This window comes from Zonotrichia albicollis, chromosome 18 (assembly GCF_047830755.1).
Source record: "Zonotrichia albicollis isolate bZonAlb1 chromosome 18, bZonAlb1.hap1, whole genome shotgun sequence".
NCBI lineage: Eukaryota > Metazoa > Chordata > Aves > Passeriformes > Passerellidae > Zonotrichia > Zonotrichia albicollis.
Genome location: NC_133836.1, coordinates 11,548,615 through 11,562,738, shown reverse-complemented (window position 1 = coordinate 11,562,738; position 14,124 = coordinate 11,548,615). Strand labels below are relative to the sequence as shown.

Genomic DNA, 14,124 nt, shown 5'->3' with positions numbered 1-14,124 from the left:
GAATGACCCTTGCCAGAAGGGCTGCTTGTGCAATGCTCAGTGAGCTGAAGTGGAGAAGAGCTGTGCCTTTACCTGTTCACAGGTTACTTTTACAGCCAGAGATGTCCCCTGTGCCCACAACACTGTGCCATCTCAAGCAAAGGAGCCATTTCCAGTCCTGCAAGGAGCACACCACAGTCTGGGTCTCTCTTACCCCCTGGAATGGGTCTGCTTTGGTGATGTCAAGGGACTTGACAGCAGATACACAACTGAGAACCCCTTTTAACTGCAGCCAAAGAATGCTGCCAAAGAGATTTTTTCAGATCCAGGACAAACTAGCTCTCTCTTACAGATGTAAGATTTGCTCTACTATAATTGCACTCTTCTGCAAATTACATTATCTCAATAAACTATTCCCTCTTGCTCTGTTGTTTTGGGGAGAGCCTGGCTTTGGAGCTATTGGCAATGAAACAGAAACAATTAACATTGAGTTGTTCTAGTATCATTATCCAAACAAGAACCTGACCCAACAGCAGCTTTTCAGTACAGCTACAACTGCAACAGACCCCATCCATCCCAAGGAAATCTCCCCGCTTGCTCAAGGTGCAGCATGGTTTTTACACCACTGTTTGGAGAAAACCTAAACATGCTGGGTGGGTGACAAAGTAAATTCTACCCAAACTGTAAACACAAAGAGGAAGATCAAAGTCAGAATAGGTTCCTTCCTCTATTTTTCCGATTATACTCATGGTAAGAGACAGAGACACAGGGGACTGTGCAAAGCTGCCCCCAAAATATGAACCTCCAGTACTTGCTGCACCTACAAGATCTCCAAACTCCACAGCTTGTCCAGACTGCTGAATTCTTATCATCATCACCACAAAAGAATTCACTACTTAACAGCATTTTAAGGCTACTCTCAGGGCCAGGGAGCCTTACAGGCCCACATGATAAAAGCATTCATATCTTCAGAGACAGGAAAACAGAGATAATCTTGCCCAGGGCTTCAGAGCAGGTCGGTGCCTGGGCTGGAATAAGGAATCTTTCCCCTATTCCTTAACCATGTTCCTAGGCATCACCTTTCTTCCCTGTCAATGCCTGATATTTGCAGTAAATCCAGAGGCAGCTGAAGTGACAGCAGAGCTGACACTGCTCTGCTCCATGAGATGTTGGGCTCAGTGTTCCTTACGGCTTTGGGCTCTCCTCCACTGGAAACAGGAAAGTAATAAAACGTGAAGGCAGCACCCTCCATTTCCTTGGGAAAAATGACAGATTACACTGCAACAGAGGTGCTGGGGGAAGGACAAAGTGTTTGCCACTTAATGGAAAACTTGCAGATTGTTACAGAAAGTTTCTGGGTAACTAATTACTGTTAAAGTCTAACCCAAGCAAGAGGGCTCTAAAACCAGAAGAACACAGACTTTAGCAACAAGAGCCAAGGTCCACTTTTCATTCTGCTTAAGGATCAATAGGACTTGGAGATGTGAGGCTCAGAAGTTACTCCTGGACATGAATGAACACTGACTCACAGAGATCTGAGTGTGCAGCCCACCCAAACTTTGCCTTGTGAGAGCTGTGCTCCTCAGGAAGCCCCACAGCTCCTTGTTCCTTTCTCAGGAATTTCTGCTGAAGCATCAGCTCCACTGCTCTTGGAGCAACAAATGAAACCTCTCAGCATCAAATCCAGCCTGTCCTGGTAAGGCAGAATCTGTCCTGGGCTCCCTCGGTGTGGCAATATTTCACTGGCAGGGTCAGGGGGGCAGCCTCTCAGGGAGGGATGGGCACAGCAGCAGCGCAGCCACCCCCAAATCTCTGCTCCCCACTTGCCACCCTGCTGCCCCAGCACTGCAGGGCCACTGGCTCACACAGGGGTGGGAATCAACCCAGCCAAGGGCCTCTGGTGGCTGTGAGGCTCTGTGAGGGAAGGAATCCCACTGAGGCCCTGGGAAGCTGTGGATAAAGCTCTGGTTTGCACTGAGTGACTATGCACATCCTGGCTACACTACTGCCAGGCTTCAGAGGGCAAACCTGCCTTGGGAATGAGCACTCAAAGCAAGAGTTTCATGGACCTTTACACTGGGACCCCTTTCCCTGCTGTGGGCAGGTGAGGAGGGTGCTCAGCAGACACACAAACAGCTCAAACAGCACTACACAGCAAAGGTGCACACCATGCAAGACAGCTCATGCCCCAGATGAAAATCTGGACATACAACTCTTTTATTCCAGTGGTTGTCAGCACTTTATATTCTCTGAGTTTACTCGCCAGACCAACAGCCTCAGGAAATAAATTATTTTTTTCTTTTCAAAGTCACTCACTGCAGATCCAATATGTCCTAGTGCTCCAGGCTCACATTTAGCCCAGCTAAGGCTTGGGCAATAGTCTGTGTGGCCATTTGCAACCCACCAGTTTTGGCCTTAGGACAGAAATGCAGAGCACAGGTCAGTGTTGGTGCACACCACGAGCCACTGCCCACCTGTGGGACAGGCTCCTCTCACAGCCACCACAGCCAAGCACTGGGCAAGTTCAGCTTCCTACAAAAGGAGATTCCTGTCTTGACTGGCCAGAATGCAGAAATCTGGCAGATTTAGTGCTTGCAGCACCTCCTTCTTTGGGCAGAGCACAACACAGGGCAAAGGACAGGTGCTCAAACACCAACCAGTCTCCTGTCCCCTCATGCTACCAGGAGAACAGGACTCAGCCCTCAAGTACAGATCAGAGAAAAGAGTCCCTGCCTGCTTCAACTCCGGCCTGTCCCAGTCTCCTTCAGGGTTTGTTTGTTTAGGCGCTGCCAAGGGCACCAGAAATGGCCATTTGTTTATGAGAGATCACAATACAAACCTTGCCTCAAAGCACTTGGAACCTGAGCTGGAAAGTGTGAGGGGGCCAGCTGGGCTGGAGGCAGAGCCTGCACCAGAACAGCTCTGGGAACACACGCTGGGCTTTGGGAGGGGCACACAGGCTGCAGGGCTGGACACACGGGGGCTGGACACACAGGGGATGGACACACAGGGATGGACACACAGGGATGGACACACAGAGGATGGACACACAGAGATGGACACACAGGGGATGGACACACGGGAGGGACACACAGGGATGGACACACAGGGGATGGACACACATGGATGGACACACATGGATGGACACACAGGGATGGACACACGGCCTGCTGGACACACAGGGGTTGAACACACAGCCCTGCTGGACACACAGCCATGCACAGGAGCTCAGCAGCTCTCCCCCTCTCTCTCCCCCACACAGGGGCTGCTCAGCCTCTCTGGGCTGGCATGGGGCACATCCTGGTGCTTTTCCACAGCTGTTCCCATTCCCACTGCCACTGGCACCCACAGATGCTCTGCCACGTTCCCCCTGATCCCTGGGGAGGGCTTGGTTTGCTTGCCCAATGTGCCAGGGCTGCATTTAGCTGGCAGAATGAGCCAGTGCCACCTGCATGGCACAGCACAAAGCTGCCTAAACCCCCTCTGTCCACCTGAACCCCTTGAGCCCCTGAAGAAAGGGCAGAAATGGCAGAGCATGGGATGCCACGGGAAATGCACTCCCACAGATCACGGTGTCTCCCACTGCAAACACTGACACCTCCTAAACTTGCAGAGCCACAGCAACCAGGCACAAGTGGACTTTTGCAGGGGTAGAGTGGCCTTCCATGGGAAAGGAGCTCACCTTCCCCAGCAGAGAGAGGCAAAAGGGCTTCCCCAGGCTGGAGCAATGTTCCTACTCTGGGAACATTGTTATATGGAACATGGTTATATTTATAAACATATAAATGGTTATACCCACAGCATCAGAGGCCCAGCCAACAGCTCTGACCCTCATGCTGTGGGTATAACCATTTTCTGCTGTGCCTCTGCCTCCCACCTTGTACTCACACATTGCCCCAGAGCACTGAGGAAGAGGAACACCTTGCATTGAGGTCAGCCTGACGTGTCACAGGGGTTTGTGGGAGCCAGACCTTGGGGTTCAACAGGGCTGCTTCCTTGTGAGAGCCCAAACCTTGGGGTTTAACAGGGCTGCTTCCTTGTGAGAGCTCCCACAGCCAGAAAAACAGAAAACAGACCTTGGGGTTTAACAGGGCTGCTTCCTTGTGAGAGCTCCCACTGCCAGAAACGAACCTTGAACTCCAGCAGGGCAGGACAGAATTGTGCAGAGAGAGAAGACTAGATAAAAGAGATTATCCTTTTATAGATATGGATTTTTTTAAAGAGAGCAGGAAGGAGCAGGAAAGAGAGGCAGGGTCCAGGGCCTGGTCTGCCTGCTCACATCTGAGGCTCCCAGAAAAGCTGGCTGCTCTTGAAAAGGCTTCCTGGCTCCCCCCATGCCACCCTGGCTGCCCCACTGGCCTCTGCCACAGGGATCCCACCAGCCTGGAGCTAATTTGGGCTCCTGGGTGAGAACACAGAAACACAATAGTGACAGGGATGAAAAGCAATGGGGAGGATGACACCCAGGGGACTTATTCTTATCAAAAACCAACAGCATATCAAAGGGCATCTGTGAAGACAGGGAAGAGCCTTTTGTAAAAGGCACAATTGAGGCAAATCCTGCAGTTTTTACATGCTGCAGCTTTTATACTCTCTCAGGAACCCCATGATGTCCCAAAGGGGGACCCTGTGCCAGGCCATGTGCCAGGCATGCTGCACACAGAGCAGCCACACACCCACAGCACAGCTGCTGCTTGCCCTGTGCATGTGCTTTTTAATTACAGCTTTTATTTGCAAAGCATCTCGTACAACAGAAAAGACAAATTGCATTACTCTCAGCTTATTAAAATCACACTCAGATTTTCTCAGCTGCTAATTACAGCCAGGCAGCAGTGTCAGAGTAATTAAAGCTGGGATGGACGTTTGGGGACACAGCTGTCACACACACAGCCCCTTCCTGAGCTGAGCCCTGCCCAGCACAGCCCTGAATGCCACGAGAGAAGATGAAGATGATGATGATAAAGGTGAGGCCTCCCCAGCAGAGGGGAGGGGATCCCCCTGCACCAAACCCCCCCAGTTAAAGCTGGGCACCCACCCTGACCCTGCTGCAAGGGTTTCATGTGGCCTTGGGGTTACAGCACTGAGGTGTGGGGAGTTAAAGGGTTTTCTCCTGTTTCTGGGGCCAAATTATTGTAATAAATCACATTGCCTGTCCAAGTCTCCATTTGCCTTCATGCAAAGCAGAGATTTTGGGCTTCCCTGTTAAAATTAAGCAGCTCTGGGAACAAACCACAGAATGGATTCTTGCTGGCACCCAAACACTTTAAAGCCTGGCTGTGGCCCACAGCAGACCTGGGAGTGGGTTACACAGGGGAAGGTGTGAAACCCCAGAAACTGAGAGACAGCAAAAAAAGAGTTTACAGAGCTGTGAGGAGCTGAACCAGCTGTGCCTTGGCTGAAGGGCACCCCAGGTGTGCAAACAGCACAGCAGGCACCTGCCCCAGATCAGGCAGCTCACATACAGAGATCACAGGGCACAGGACCAGGCAAGCCTTGGCCAAGTGGGGATTTAACCCCAGCACTGCTTCCTGCTGCCAAGGGGATGCTGTGGAGGGTATCACCCCCAGGAAGACAGAGTGCTAATTAGGGAAAGCAGATAAGGACTGTGTCGCTTTCAAGATGAGTTTCCTTCCCACCGAAATCCTCACAGTTTCAGTGCTCAGCAGGATGCAAACACATCCTTAAATGATTTCCTGGAGCCTGGTTTCAAAGATCAGTCCCTTCAAAAGCAGGAACATGCCAAGATCAATAGCAGAGCCAGGAGAGCTCTAAGCAGGCCAGCTCCAAAACCCCCAGGCTTTCCCTAGAGCCAGTCCCCTACCAGGTGCTAAGGGGCTCTGATACCTTCTCACAGCTGAAAAGACTCCCAAGACTTCCCAAGCAATCAGCCTTACTTAGGTACCAAGGGAAAAATAAAATCAGTAGGAAATGTTACATTCCAGAGGCAGCACAATGTGCCTGTGCAATAAATCCTGGAGAGGCAAAGCCACAGACAGGTTCACAAGGGAAGAGGAGCAGAGCTCACAGATGCTGGATGTGATCCCAAGAACAAGGATATACTCAGTTTAACTACTAACTCCCTAAAATCACCAACAGGATATCCTAGGAAGCAGCTGCCAGGTGATCATTTTTAATCCAATATAAGTTACAAGAGAAGAAGGAATGATCAAAACTTCAAGTGGAAAGAGCTGAGTGGGGTGTCCTATGGATGCCACAGGCAGCATGATCAATATATTTACTTGTGATCCAGTAATGAAATAATAAAGATAACATATGGAGCTGGCAAAAGTTGTGGAAAACTTCAAAACTTCAAAACATTTAACATATGGAGCTAGCAAAAGTTGTGGAAAACTTCAAAACTTAAAAACATCTGTGAAGCAGGGCAAATAATAGCTGATGAAATTCAATATAGAGAAATATGTAATACCAGGCTTTGATAACCAATATGTTTATCAAAGATATATATTAAACAGATATATATTGTTGGGTTTGAGTTAGAAGCTCCTTACATCACCATTAAATCTCTTACAAAGATTTGGGGGAAAAATGCAGCAAGAAGGAAGCAAGAATTTGTTAGCTCCTGAATCACTGGCTCTTACTTAAAGCTTATAAATGAAACTGGGTCTGTAAAGAGGAAAAGTATTCCTTTGAAAAGGGAAAAGAGGACAGAGGCAGAGTTAAGAATCAAAGCTGGCAAATCAAGCTACAACCATGGAAACTTTTGAAAAAATAATAATAAAAGGAATTTAGCTAAGAAATGACATAACAAAGATTATGCCCAACACACTAAAAAATAAAGTGTTTTCAGTCTAGGGTGCTCACTCAAGTACAGCTAACTGCAGCGGAGAATTCCAGTCAGAGATCATTATTTTCATCCCTTAAAACACGTGTGCAGCCTCAGAGCACAATGCCTGAAAAGCAGAGGGGTTCCCAGGAGTTCCAGCCTCCCTGTCCTGCCCGGAGCTCGCACGGAGCCGCTCCCGCCCAGCCCAGCCCAGCTCACCTGCAGCCCGGCAGAGCCGCGGCTCCGCTCGCCCGTCCCGGCCCCGCTCCCGCTCCTACCTGGGGCCGCTCTCGGGGCGGGCGCTGCGGCATCTCAGGGTTCCTGCTCCATCACGGGAGGGCAGAGCCGCTGCTCGGGGCAGCCGGGCCGCGTCCTGCCGGTGAGAGCCCGGCTCCGCGCCGCTCCTGCCGCCGGGCACTAGATGGCACAGACGGGAGGCGCTGCCGGAGCCGGCGCTGCCGCTGCCCGAGGAGCCCTGACACGGGAATGGCATTGGCCATCCCATTGTCCCCTCTGTCACTGCCCGAGGGGCCCTGACACGGGAATGGCATCGGCCATCCCACGGTGTCCCCTCTGCCCGAGGGGCCCTGACACGGGAATGGCATCGGCCATCCCACTGTCCCCTCTGCCCGAGGGGCTCTGACACGGGAATGGCATTGCCATCCTACTGTCGCCACTGTCACTGCCCGAAGGGCTCCGACACGGGAATGGCATCCGCCATCCCACTGTCCCCACTGCCCGAGGGGCTCCGACACGGGAATGGCATCGGCCATCCCACTGTCCCCTCTGCCCGAGGGGCTCTGACACGGGAATGGCATTGCCATCCCACTGTCCCCTCTGCCCGAGGGGCTCCGACACGGGAATGGCATCGGCCATCCCATTGTCCCCTCCGCGGGATGTCCCCGCTGTCACTGCCCCGCTGCACCCTCTCATATCCCATCCTGTCCGGCCAAAGCGCCGCCAGGGCTGCGGGGAGGCTGCATAACCCAGCAGGGCTGTGGCATCCGTGCCCCCACGCCGGGATCTGCCGCTCCTCGCCAAGCTCAGGCTCACTGAGTGTACCTGGCTGGGCTCAAAATGCGCCAAAAGGCAGTCAAAACTGAATGTATAAACTGAATATGCCTGGTTGGGCTTAAACTGCACCAAAATCAGTCAAAATTGAGTATATAAACTGAATATATAAACTGAATATACCTGGTTTGGCTCAAAGTGCATCAAAAGTCAGTCAAAACTGAATATATAAATTGAATATACTAACTGAATATACCTGTTTTGGCTCAAAGTGCATCAAAAGTCAATCAAAACTGAATATATAAACTGAATATACAAATTGAATATACCTGGTTTGCTCAAACTGCATCAAAAGGCAGTCAAAACTGAATACATAAACTGAATATATAAACTGAATATACCTGGTTTGGTTCAAACTGCATCAAAAGGAGGGTGACAATCCTCCCTGGGAGGGTCTGTCCTGTTTCACTGCGGCTGCCCCTTGGCCATCAGCCCCCAGGACAGTACAATAAACAACACCTGATCCCCGGAGTGTGCAGAGAGGCAGCCAGGGCAGGGACCCCACCAGTGGTCCCTGTGGGCTCAGGCCAGCTCTGAGGAGTGGCACCAGCACCTGTCCTTTGTCCTGTGGGATCATGTGCAGAGGAGGGATGCCCTTAGTCACTGCTCTCTAAGCATTTGTCACAAGGGAGCTCCTCTAAAGCAGCTCACTCTTCCTCCTGGTTTTCTTCCTTTTCAGCTCTGCAATCGCTGAGGCAGGACCTGCACCCCAGAGCCTTCCCAGCCTCATCTTCCTCAATTTCTTTTAGGTGTGGGTGAAATTCCTTCCCCATGAACAGCGTGGGCTGACGCGCTGAGGCAAACAAGAACTGCTGTGGTCAGCACAGGAAAAGCCAAAGTGCTTTCTGTGGTGACAGAAAAAAGGGATGGCAAGGTGCAGGTTTGCATGTCGGCCTGTGCTGTTGTGCCATTAGAAATTCAGTTTATTTCAAGGTTAACCCAGTTAGTGCCTCTGGTGAGGATCACAGGCTTTGAGAGCCTGCCTGGAACGGCTCCATCCCTGGCATGTGCAGGGGGGCACTGAGCAGCAAGCTCTGGGCACTGGGAGGGCATAAGTGGCACGCATGGGTGTTATCCAAACCAAACCTGAGCCTGGCAAAGCCCAAAAGAGCTTTTGTGCTGAGCAGCTGGGTGATGCCAGGTATTAATGACACAGACCAGTCTCCAAGGAAAAGCCTGTTTGCTTTTCCAGCAGCACTGCCCTTTCCTGTCTGGCTGCTCCTGGCACTGCCCTGCAGTGCAGTGGGGCCAGGCACCACCTGGGTCAAACCCACAGGGGGAATCCCTCAGGGTGTTGTAGGTGGGAGCAAAAATTAATTCAGATGCCTGCAGTGTAAAATCCAAATTCATCCATGGTCAAGCAGGGCAGTTTGGCTTTACCTTCTAAAGGCAGGAGTGGGTGGCCCTGGTGAAAAAACCTGGAGAGAGACCCATGCAAGGTCCTGGGGACAGCTCCAGTCCAGGGTCCAGAGGCTGAGAAGAACAGAACAGCAGAGAACCCCTTCCACAGCAGGCTCTCAGTGACAGGCCTGGACACCTGCTCCTGCTCAGCACCTAAATCTGAATGCTGGGTCGCTGTGTGGAACAGCCTGCCCTGAAAGGCTGCTGGGCAGAGAGGCAAATGCTCCAAAAAGGCTTTTATGCCTCAATTCCCACTCCAAGTTCTGCTTCTTTGAACATTTGGGTTTTTTTTTTAGACAAGAGATGTCTTTTTATCTTTGGATATAAATGGAGAAATATTGCAGACAACTTTTATGAAAAATCCTTTCCTTAGGATTTTTCTTCCTGAGAAGGTGAAAGGCCTCAGGAACAAAATGTAAACACTGATTATCTGCTGCTGTGGGATGCAACAGGTGCATCTGTGATTGGCCCATGTTGTTGTTTCTAATTAATGGCCAATCACAGTCAGCTGGGTCAGACAGAGAGCTGAGCCACAAGCCTTTGTTCTCATTCTTTGCTATTCTATTCTTAGCCAACCTTCTGATGAGAACCTTTTCTTCTATTCTTTTAGCATAGTTTTAATGTAATATATATCATAAAATAATAAATCAAGCCTTCTGAAACATGGAGTCAGATCCTCGTCTCTTCCCTCATCCAAGAACCCCTGTGAACACCAGCACAGAGAAAAAACAAACTGAAAAGAAATAAAACCAGTTGGTCGCTTTTCCAGGCCTTCTATGAACTGTAAACACATTTTAAGAAGTGCTGAGACCTTTGCAGAACATGAGAGTCTTTGTCAGGGAGGCCATCTCCTCAGCAGAAGGATGTTTAATGATGTGAAGGATGTGATCTAATGCTTCCTGTGCTGGCTGGACTGGCTTCCCTCTGCCAGGGCCAGTGATGGGAGCACTGAGCATCCCTCAAACCAGCCAGCAGCACTTCCATGCTCTGTGTCTGCTCAAACTCCACAGCCTGGCCTCCCTGCCTGGTCCATCCACTGCCCCAGGGCCTGTGGTTGCCCTCAGTGGTTTAGAGCTGCTTGCTAAGATGCTTAGAGCCAGTATAATCTGTGCACTTAGTGGTTTCAAATTCCAAAAGGAGCTTAGCAGCACCAGGTGCTGCCTTCAGCCTCTCCTGCAGGGGCTTAAGATGGTTTAATTCTTTTATGAAACCATAACTCCAGCCCTTAGCTTTCAAATGAGGAGCTTCGAAGCCAAGATGGTTTAATTCTTTTATGAAACCATAACTCCAGCCCTTAGCTTTCAAATGAGGAGCTTCTAAGCCAGGTTTTCTAAAAGCTCTTCAGAAATATTTTCATGAGACACACACACACACAAAAATAAAGGGGATTCCAGAGGGATGTAGTATAAAATCAGACATTTCTGCCTCTTAAAAGCTACATGTGCCAGAGCACCAGAGCTTGCCACCCTGTGCAAGCCCCCACAGTGTCACAGACACATTTTATGAGAAATCCTTTCCTTGGTATTTTTCCTCCTGAGAAGCTGAGAGGCCTCAGGAACAAAATGCAAACATTGATTATCTGCTGCTGTGGAATGCAACAGGTGCATCTGTGATTGGGCTCATGTGGTTGTTATTAATTAATGGCCAGTCACAGTCAGCTGGCTCGGACAGAGAGTCCGAGCCACAAACCTTTGTTATCATTCCTTCTTTTTCTATTCTTAGCTAGCCTTCCGATGAAATCCTTTCTTCTAGTAGTATAGAAGAATTCTTTTACTATAGTTTTAATGTAATATATATCGTAAAATAATAAATCAGCCTTCTGAAACATGGAGTCAGATCCTCATCTCTTCCCTCACCCTCAGACCCCTGTGAGCACGGTCACACCCTCAGGGCTGGAAGATGCGCCCCACATTGCAGGGGTGTGATTCCCTCCCTGCCTGGGACAGGGGGGCCTGGCCAGCCCCAGGGCTCCCAGAGCAGTGAGGAACATCTCTGGTGGTGCTTCCAGCCCTGCCCTACTGCCAGGCACCACAGCCACCGCAGCAGCTCAAAGCAGGGCTGTCAGTCCAAACCTCACAGCATCCTCACAGCCCACCCTAATTTAATCAAGGGAAAATGAATCTAAATGAAATGGATGCAGTGTGCTCCCAGAATGGAGGTAACAGAAATCCTCAGTTCCCAAACTGATTGACTGTGAAAGCAGCAGAAGCTCCGAATTCCCCTGTGCTGAGAAATCAAGGAAATGCCATGTGTCACTGGAGCAGACTGGTGACCTTCCCTGTGCTCACAATTTCACTGTAACAGGTTGTTAATATTCTCTATGCAGGCAATAAACAGCCCAGCAAATCTGCTTTTATGGGCACTGCAAGAACTTGATTAATTTGTGCAATAATGAGCAGACCAGTGTCCATAATTACATAGCAGAACTCTGTCCTTTTGAATACCCATCACTGCCTCAGACCCAGAGCACCACCAAGGGCCTCGTGGGCTGCAAAGAGAGCCTCAGCTGCAAGAGGCAAAAAGTTTAAGACCTAATGAATGTTACATGGGTTATTGCTGCCATTTTTCCATCAAATACAGAGCTCCAGCAGTGACTGCCTGAGTGCAGCTGCTTCCACCAGCACTGATGCTGCAGGAAATCCCTAAGACTACAGCCCAGCTGATGCTGTGTTCATCTTGTATCTCCCCATCTCCTCGTGCTCTGCAGTTTCAGGAAAGAAATCCCCTTATTGGTTGTTGTTAAGAGGAATTCTTCCCCAAAACTGCACTGTCATGGACAGATGGACCTTCTGCATGTCTGCTGCTTCGTTCAACCCAGAGCTCGCAGGTATTTGGGATATGGAGCTGCTACTGAATACTGGTTGTTATTTAGAGGAATTCTTCCCCAAAACTGCACTGTCATGGACAGATGGACCTTCTGCATGTCTGCTGCTTCGTTCAGTCCAGAGCTTGCAGGTATTTGGGATATGGAGCTCCCACATGAAAAACTCATGGCCAAACCAAGTGCATTTGCCCCCTAGATACAGTGGAATTAAATCTGGAGCCTGCACTAGCTCTTTGTGCATGAATGTCTCCAGAGCTGCAGCTCCCTTCCCAGCAGGATCCTTGGCTGCCAGCAAGCTCAGAGCCACGAGAAACAACAACTTGGGAGCTCAGACAAGCTGGTTTGCAGGCAAACAAAAGCTGAAGCTGTGAAAGTGTGAAGCAGTCAATGCAGCGTCTGGCAGCACAGCCTCACCTCCGCCTTAATCCTCTTTCCCTTCTTAAACTCTAAATTAATCAATTACACCTCCAGCCCGGCAAAATCAGTCAGAAATGTAACCTCCGTCATACACAAGGCAAACATAATTAGGATTGTCATTGGAAGCCAGCTTGACCAGCATACAAATGAGAGCAGCCCCGTGACGGGCAGGGACGTTGGGATTGGGGACACAGCCCGGCTGTGCCAGGGAAGGGCAGCTCCAGCAGGGACTGCCATGGCACTGGCACTGCACAGAGGGCATGGAGAAAGGGAAGCAGCTCCAGCAGGGACTGCCATGGCACTGGCACTGGCATTGCAGAGATGGGCATGGAGAAAGGGCAGCAGGGACTGCTGTGCCACGGGCTCTGGCACTGCACACAGGGCCAGGGCACATCAGGCAGTGCCCACTCCAGGCAGCCCCTCTGCCATGCCAGGGAGGAAGCCAAAACCTTCCCTAGGCACAGATGGGAGCCCAAACTCCCATCCCAGGTGCACGGGCTGCAGACTCTGCAGGGATGGACAACATGGAAATCCCTGGCCATGACTGCCAGTGTGGATTCATAAAAATGGGGTAAGCAATGTTTATCCCCTCCCCAGTCCAATGGGAAACTGAGTCACGGGGGCCAAGTGATAGCAAGAGCAAGGCTGCAGTGTTCAATAAAAGCATCAGCTCAAGCTTGAGCACAATCAAAAAAATCCAAGAGAGTGCTGGCAGCCAGAGCAAGATCACAAACCCAGTGTGCTCCCAGGCAGCTCCAGGGTGCAGCTGCAGCCCCATGGCTGTTCCTCTGCAGCAGGGCTAGAGGAGAGGCAGGGACTTGGTTAAGGATGAAATGGTTTCTGTACAAGCCCAACACTCCTCAATTTGGGAAGCAGAAACCTGAGAGGGGGCACAGCAGGGGTTTATCTGAGAGTGACTTGGAGAAAATGAAAGAGGAATGACTGCCTGCTGCCTCTTCCAATATTTAAGCTACAAAAGCACCAAATGAAAACAGTGAGTGACAGATTCAGAACAAAGTAAATATTTCTTCACACAGCTGAACAGTGCCATAAGTTGCTGTGGATACCCAAAATTTTCTCAGGCTCAAAAATGGGTTTAGGAAAAACTTGAAAATCCTATTAAATGCAGAGATCCACATCTCGGAAAATTCCTGAACCATGGATGGCTCATGGTAAGGAGGGTACCCAGCAACACACTGACCTACATGCCCCTGGTTTTATCCTCCTTGCTGGACACCCTCTATTAACCATTGCTAATTGAGGACCCCAGGGGAAAGAGGAATGGGATCCTGTACTGATTCTGTACAGTTGTTCTTCTGCCCTGGCACTGATCTGAGCTCTCCCCACTTGCCTGAAAGACAAGGAACTGGAACATTCCCATTCCTGGGCATTGGGTGACAAGGAGATGTGCTCATAGCACAGAATTTGAGTGAATAGAGAAAGGATCTCTGCTTTCCCTTTTTCCCATTTCTCATGTTAGGAGCAATTTTTGGTAAAATTAACTCAGTCATGCTGCACCCAGCTAGATGCAGTTGGCAGCACCATGTACCCCGCATTCAGTTTAGAAACAAGATCACATCCTTCTGAGAGGTGCTAAAATACCCACGGGGATGGGATTTCCAAGTCTCAAACCCACAGCTTGTGGTCC

The 14,124-nt window shown here is 50.2% G+C and overlaps 1 protein-coding gene across 5 annotated transcripts in view; it reads right to left on the bottom strand.

Moving 5' to 3' along the window:
• Window positions 1-14,124, bottom strand: part of GGT1 (gamma-glutamyltransferase 1) — a 61,086-nt gene that overhangs the window by 29,140 nt on the left and 17,822 nt on the right. The window contains exon 1 of one of the 5 annotated variants that reach the window (XM_074554608.1): window positions 7,042-7,209. The exons of 1 other annotated variant lie outside the window; for it this stretch is intronic. Coding sequence is in view for 1 of the 4 variants with exons in the window: in XM_074554609.1 (XP_074410710.1) it covers window positions 6,983-7,074 (92 nt within the window). In the remaining 3 variants the exon portion in view is untranslated. Of the gene's footprint in view, window positions 1-6,982; window positions 7,210-14,124 lie in introns of those variants that run through there. 3 more of the 5 variants (XM_074554609.1, XM_074554612.1, XM_074554613.1) reach the window with 3 other exon arrangements.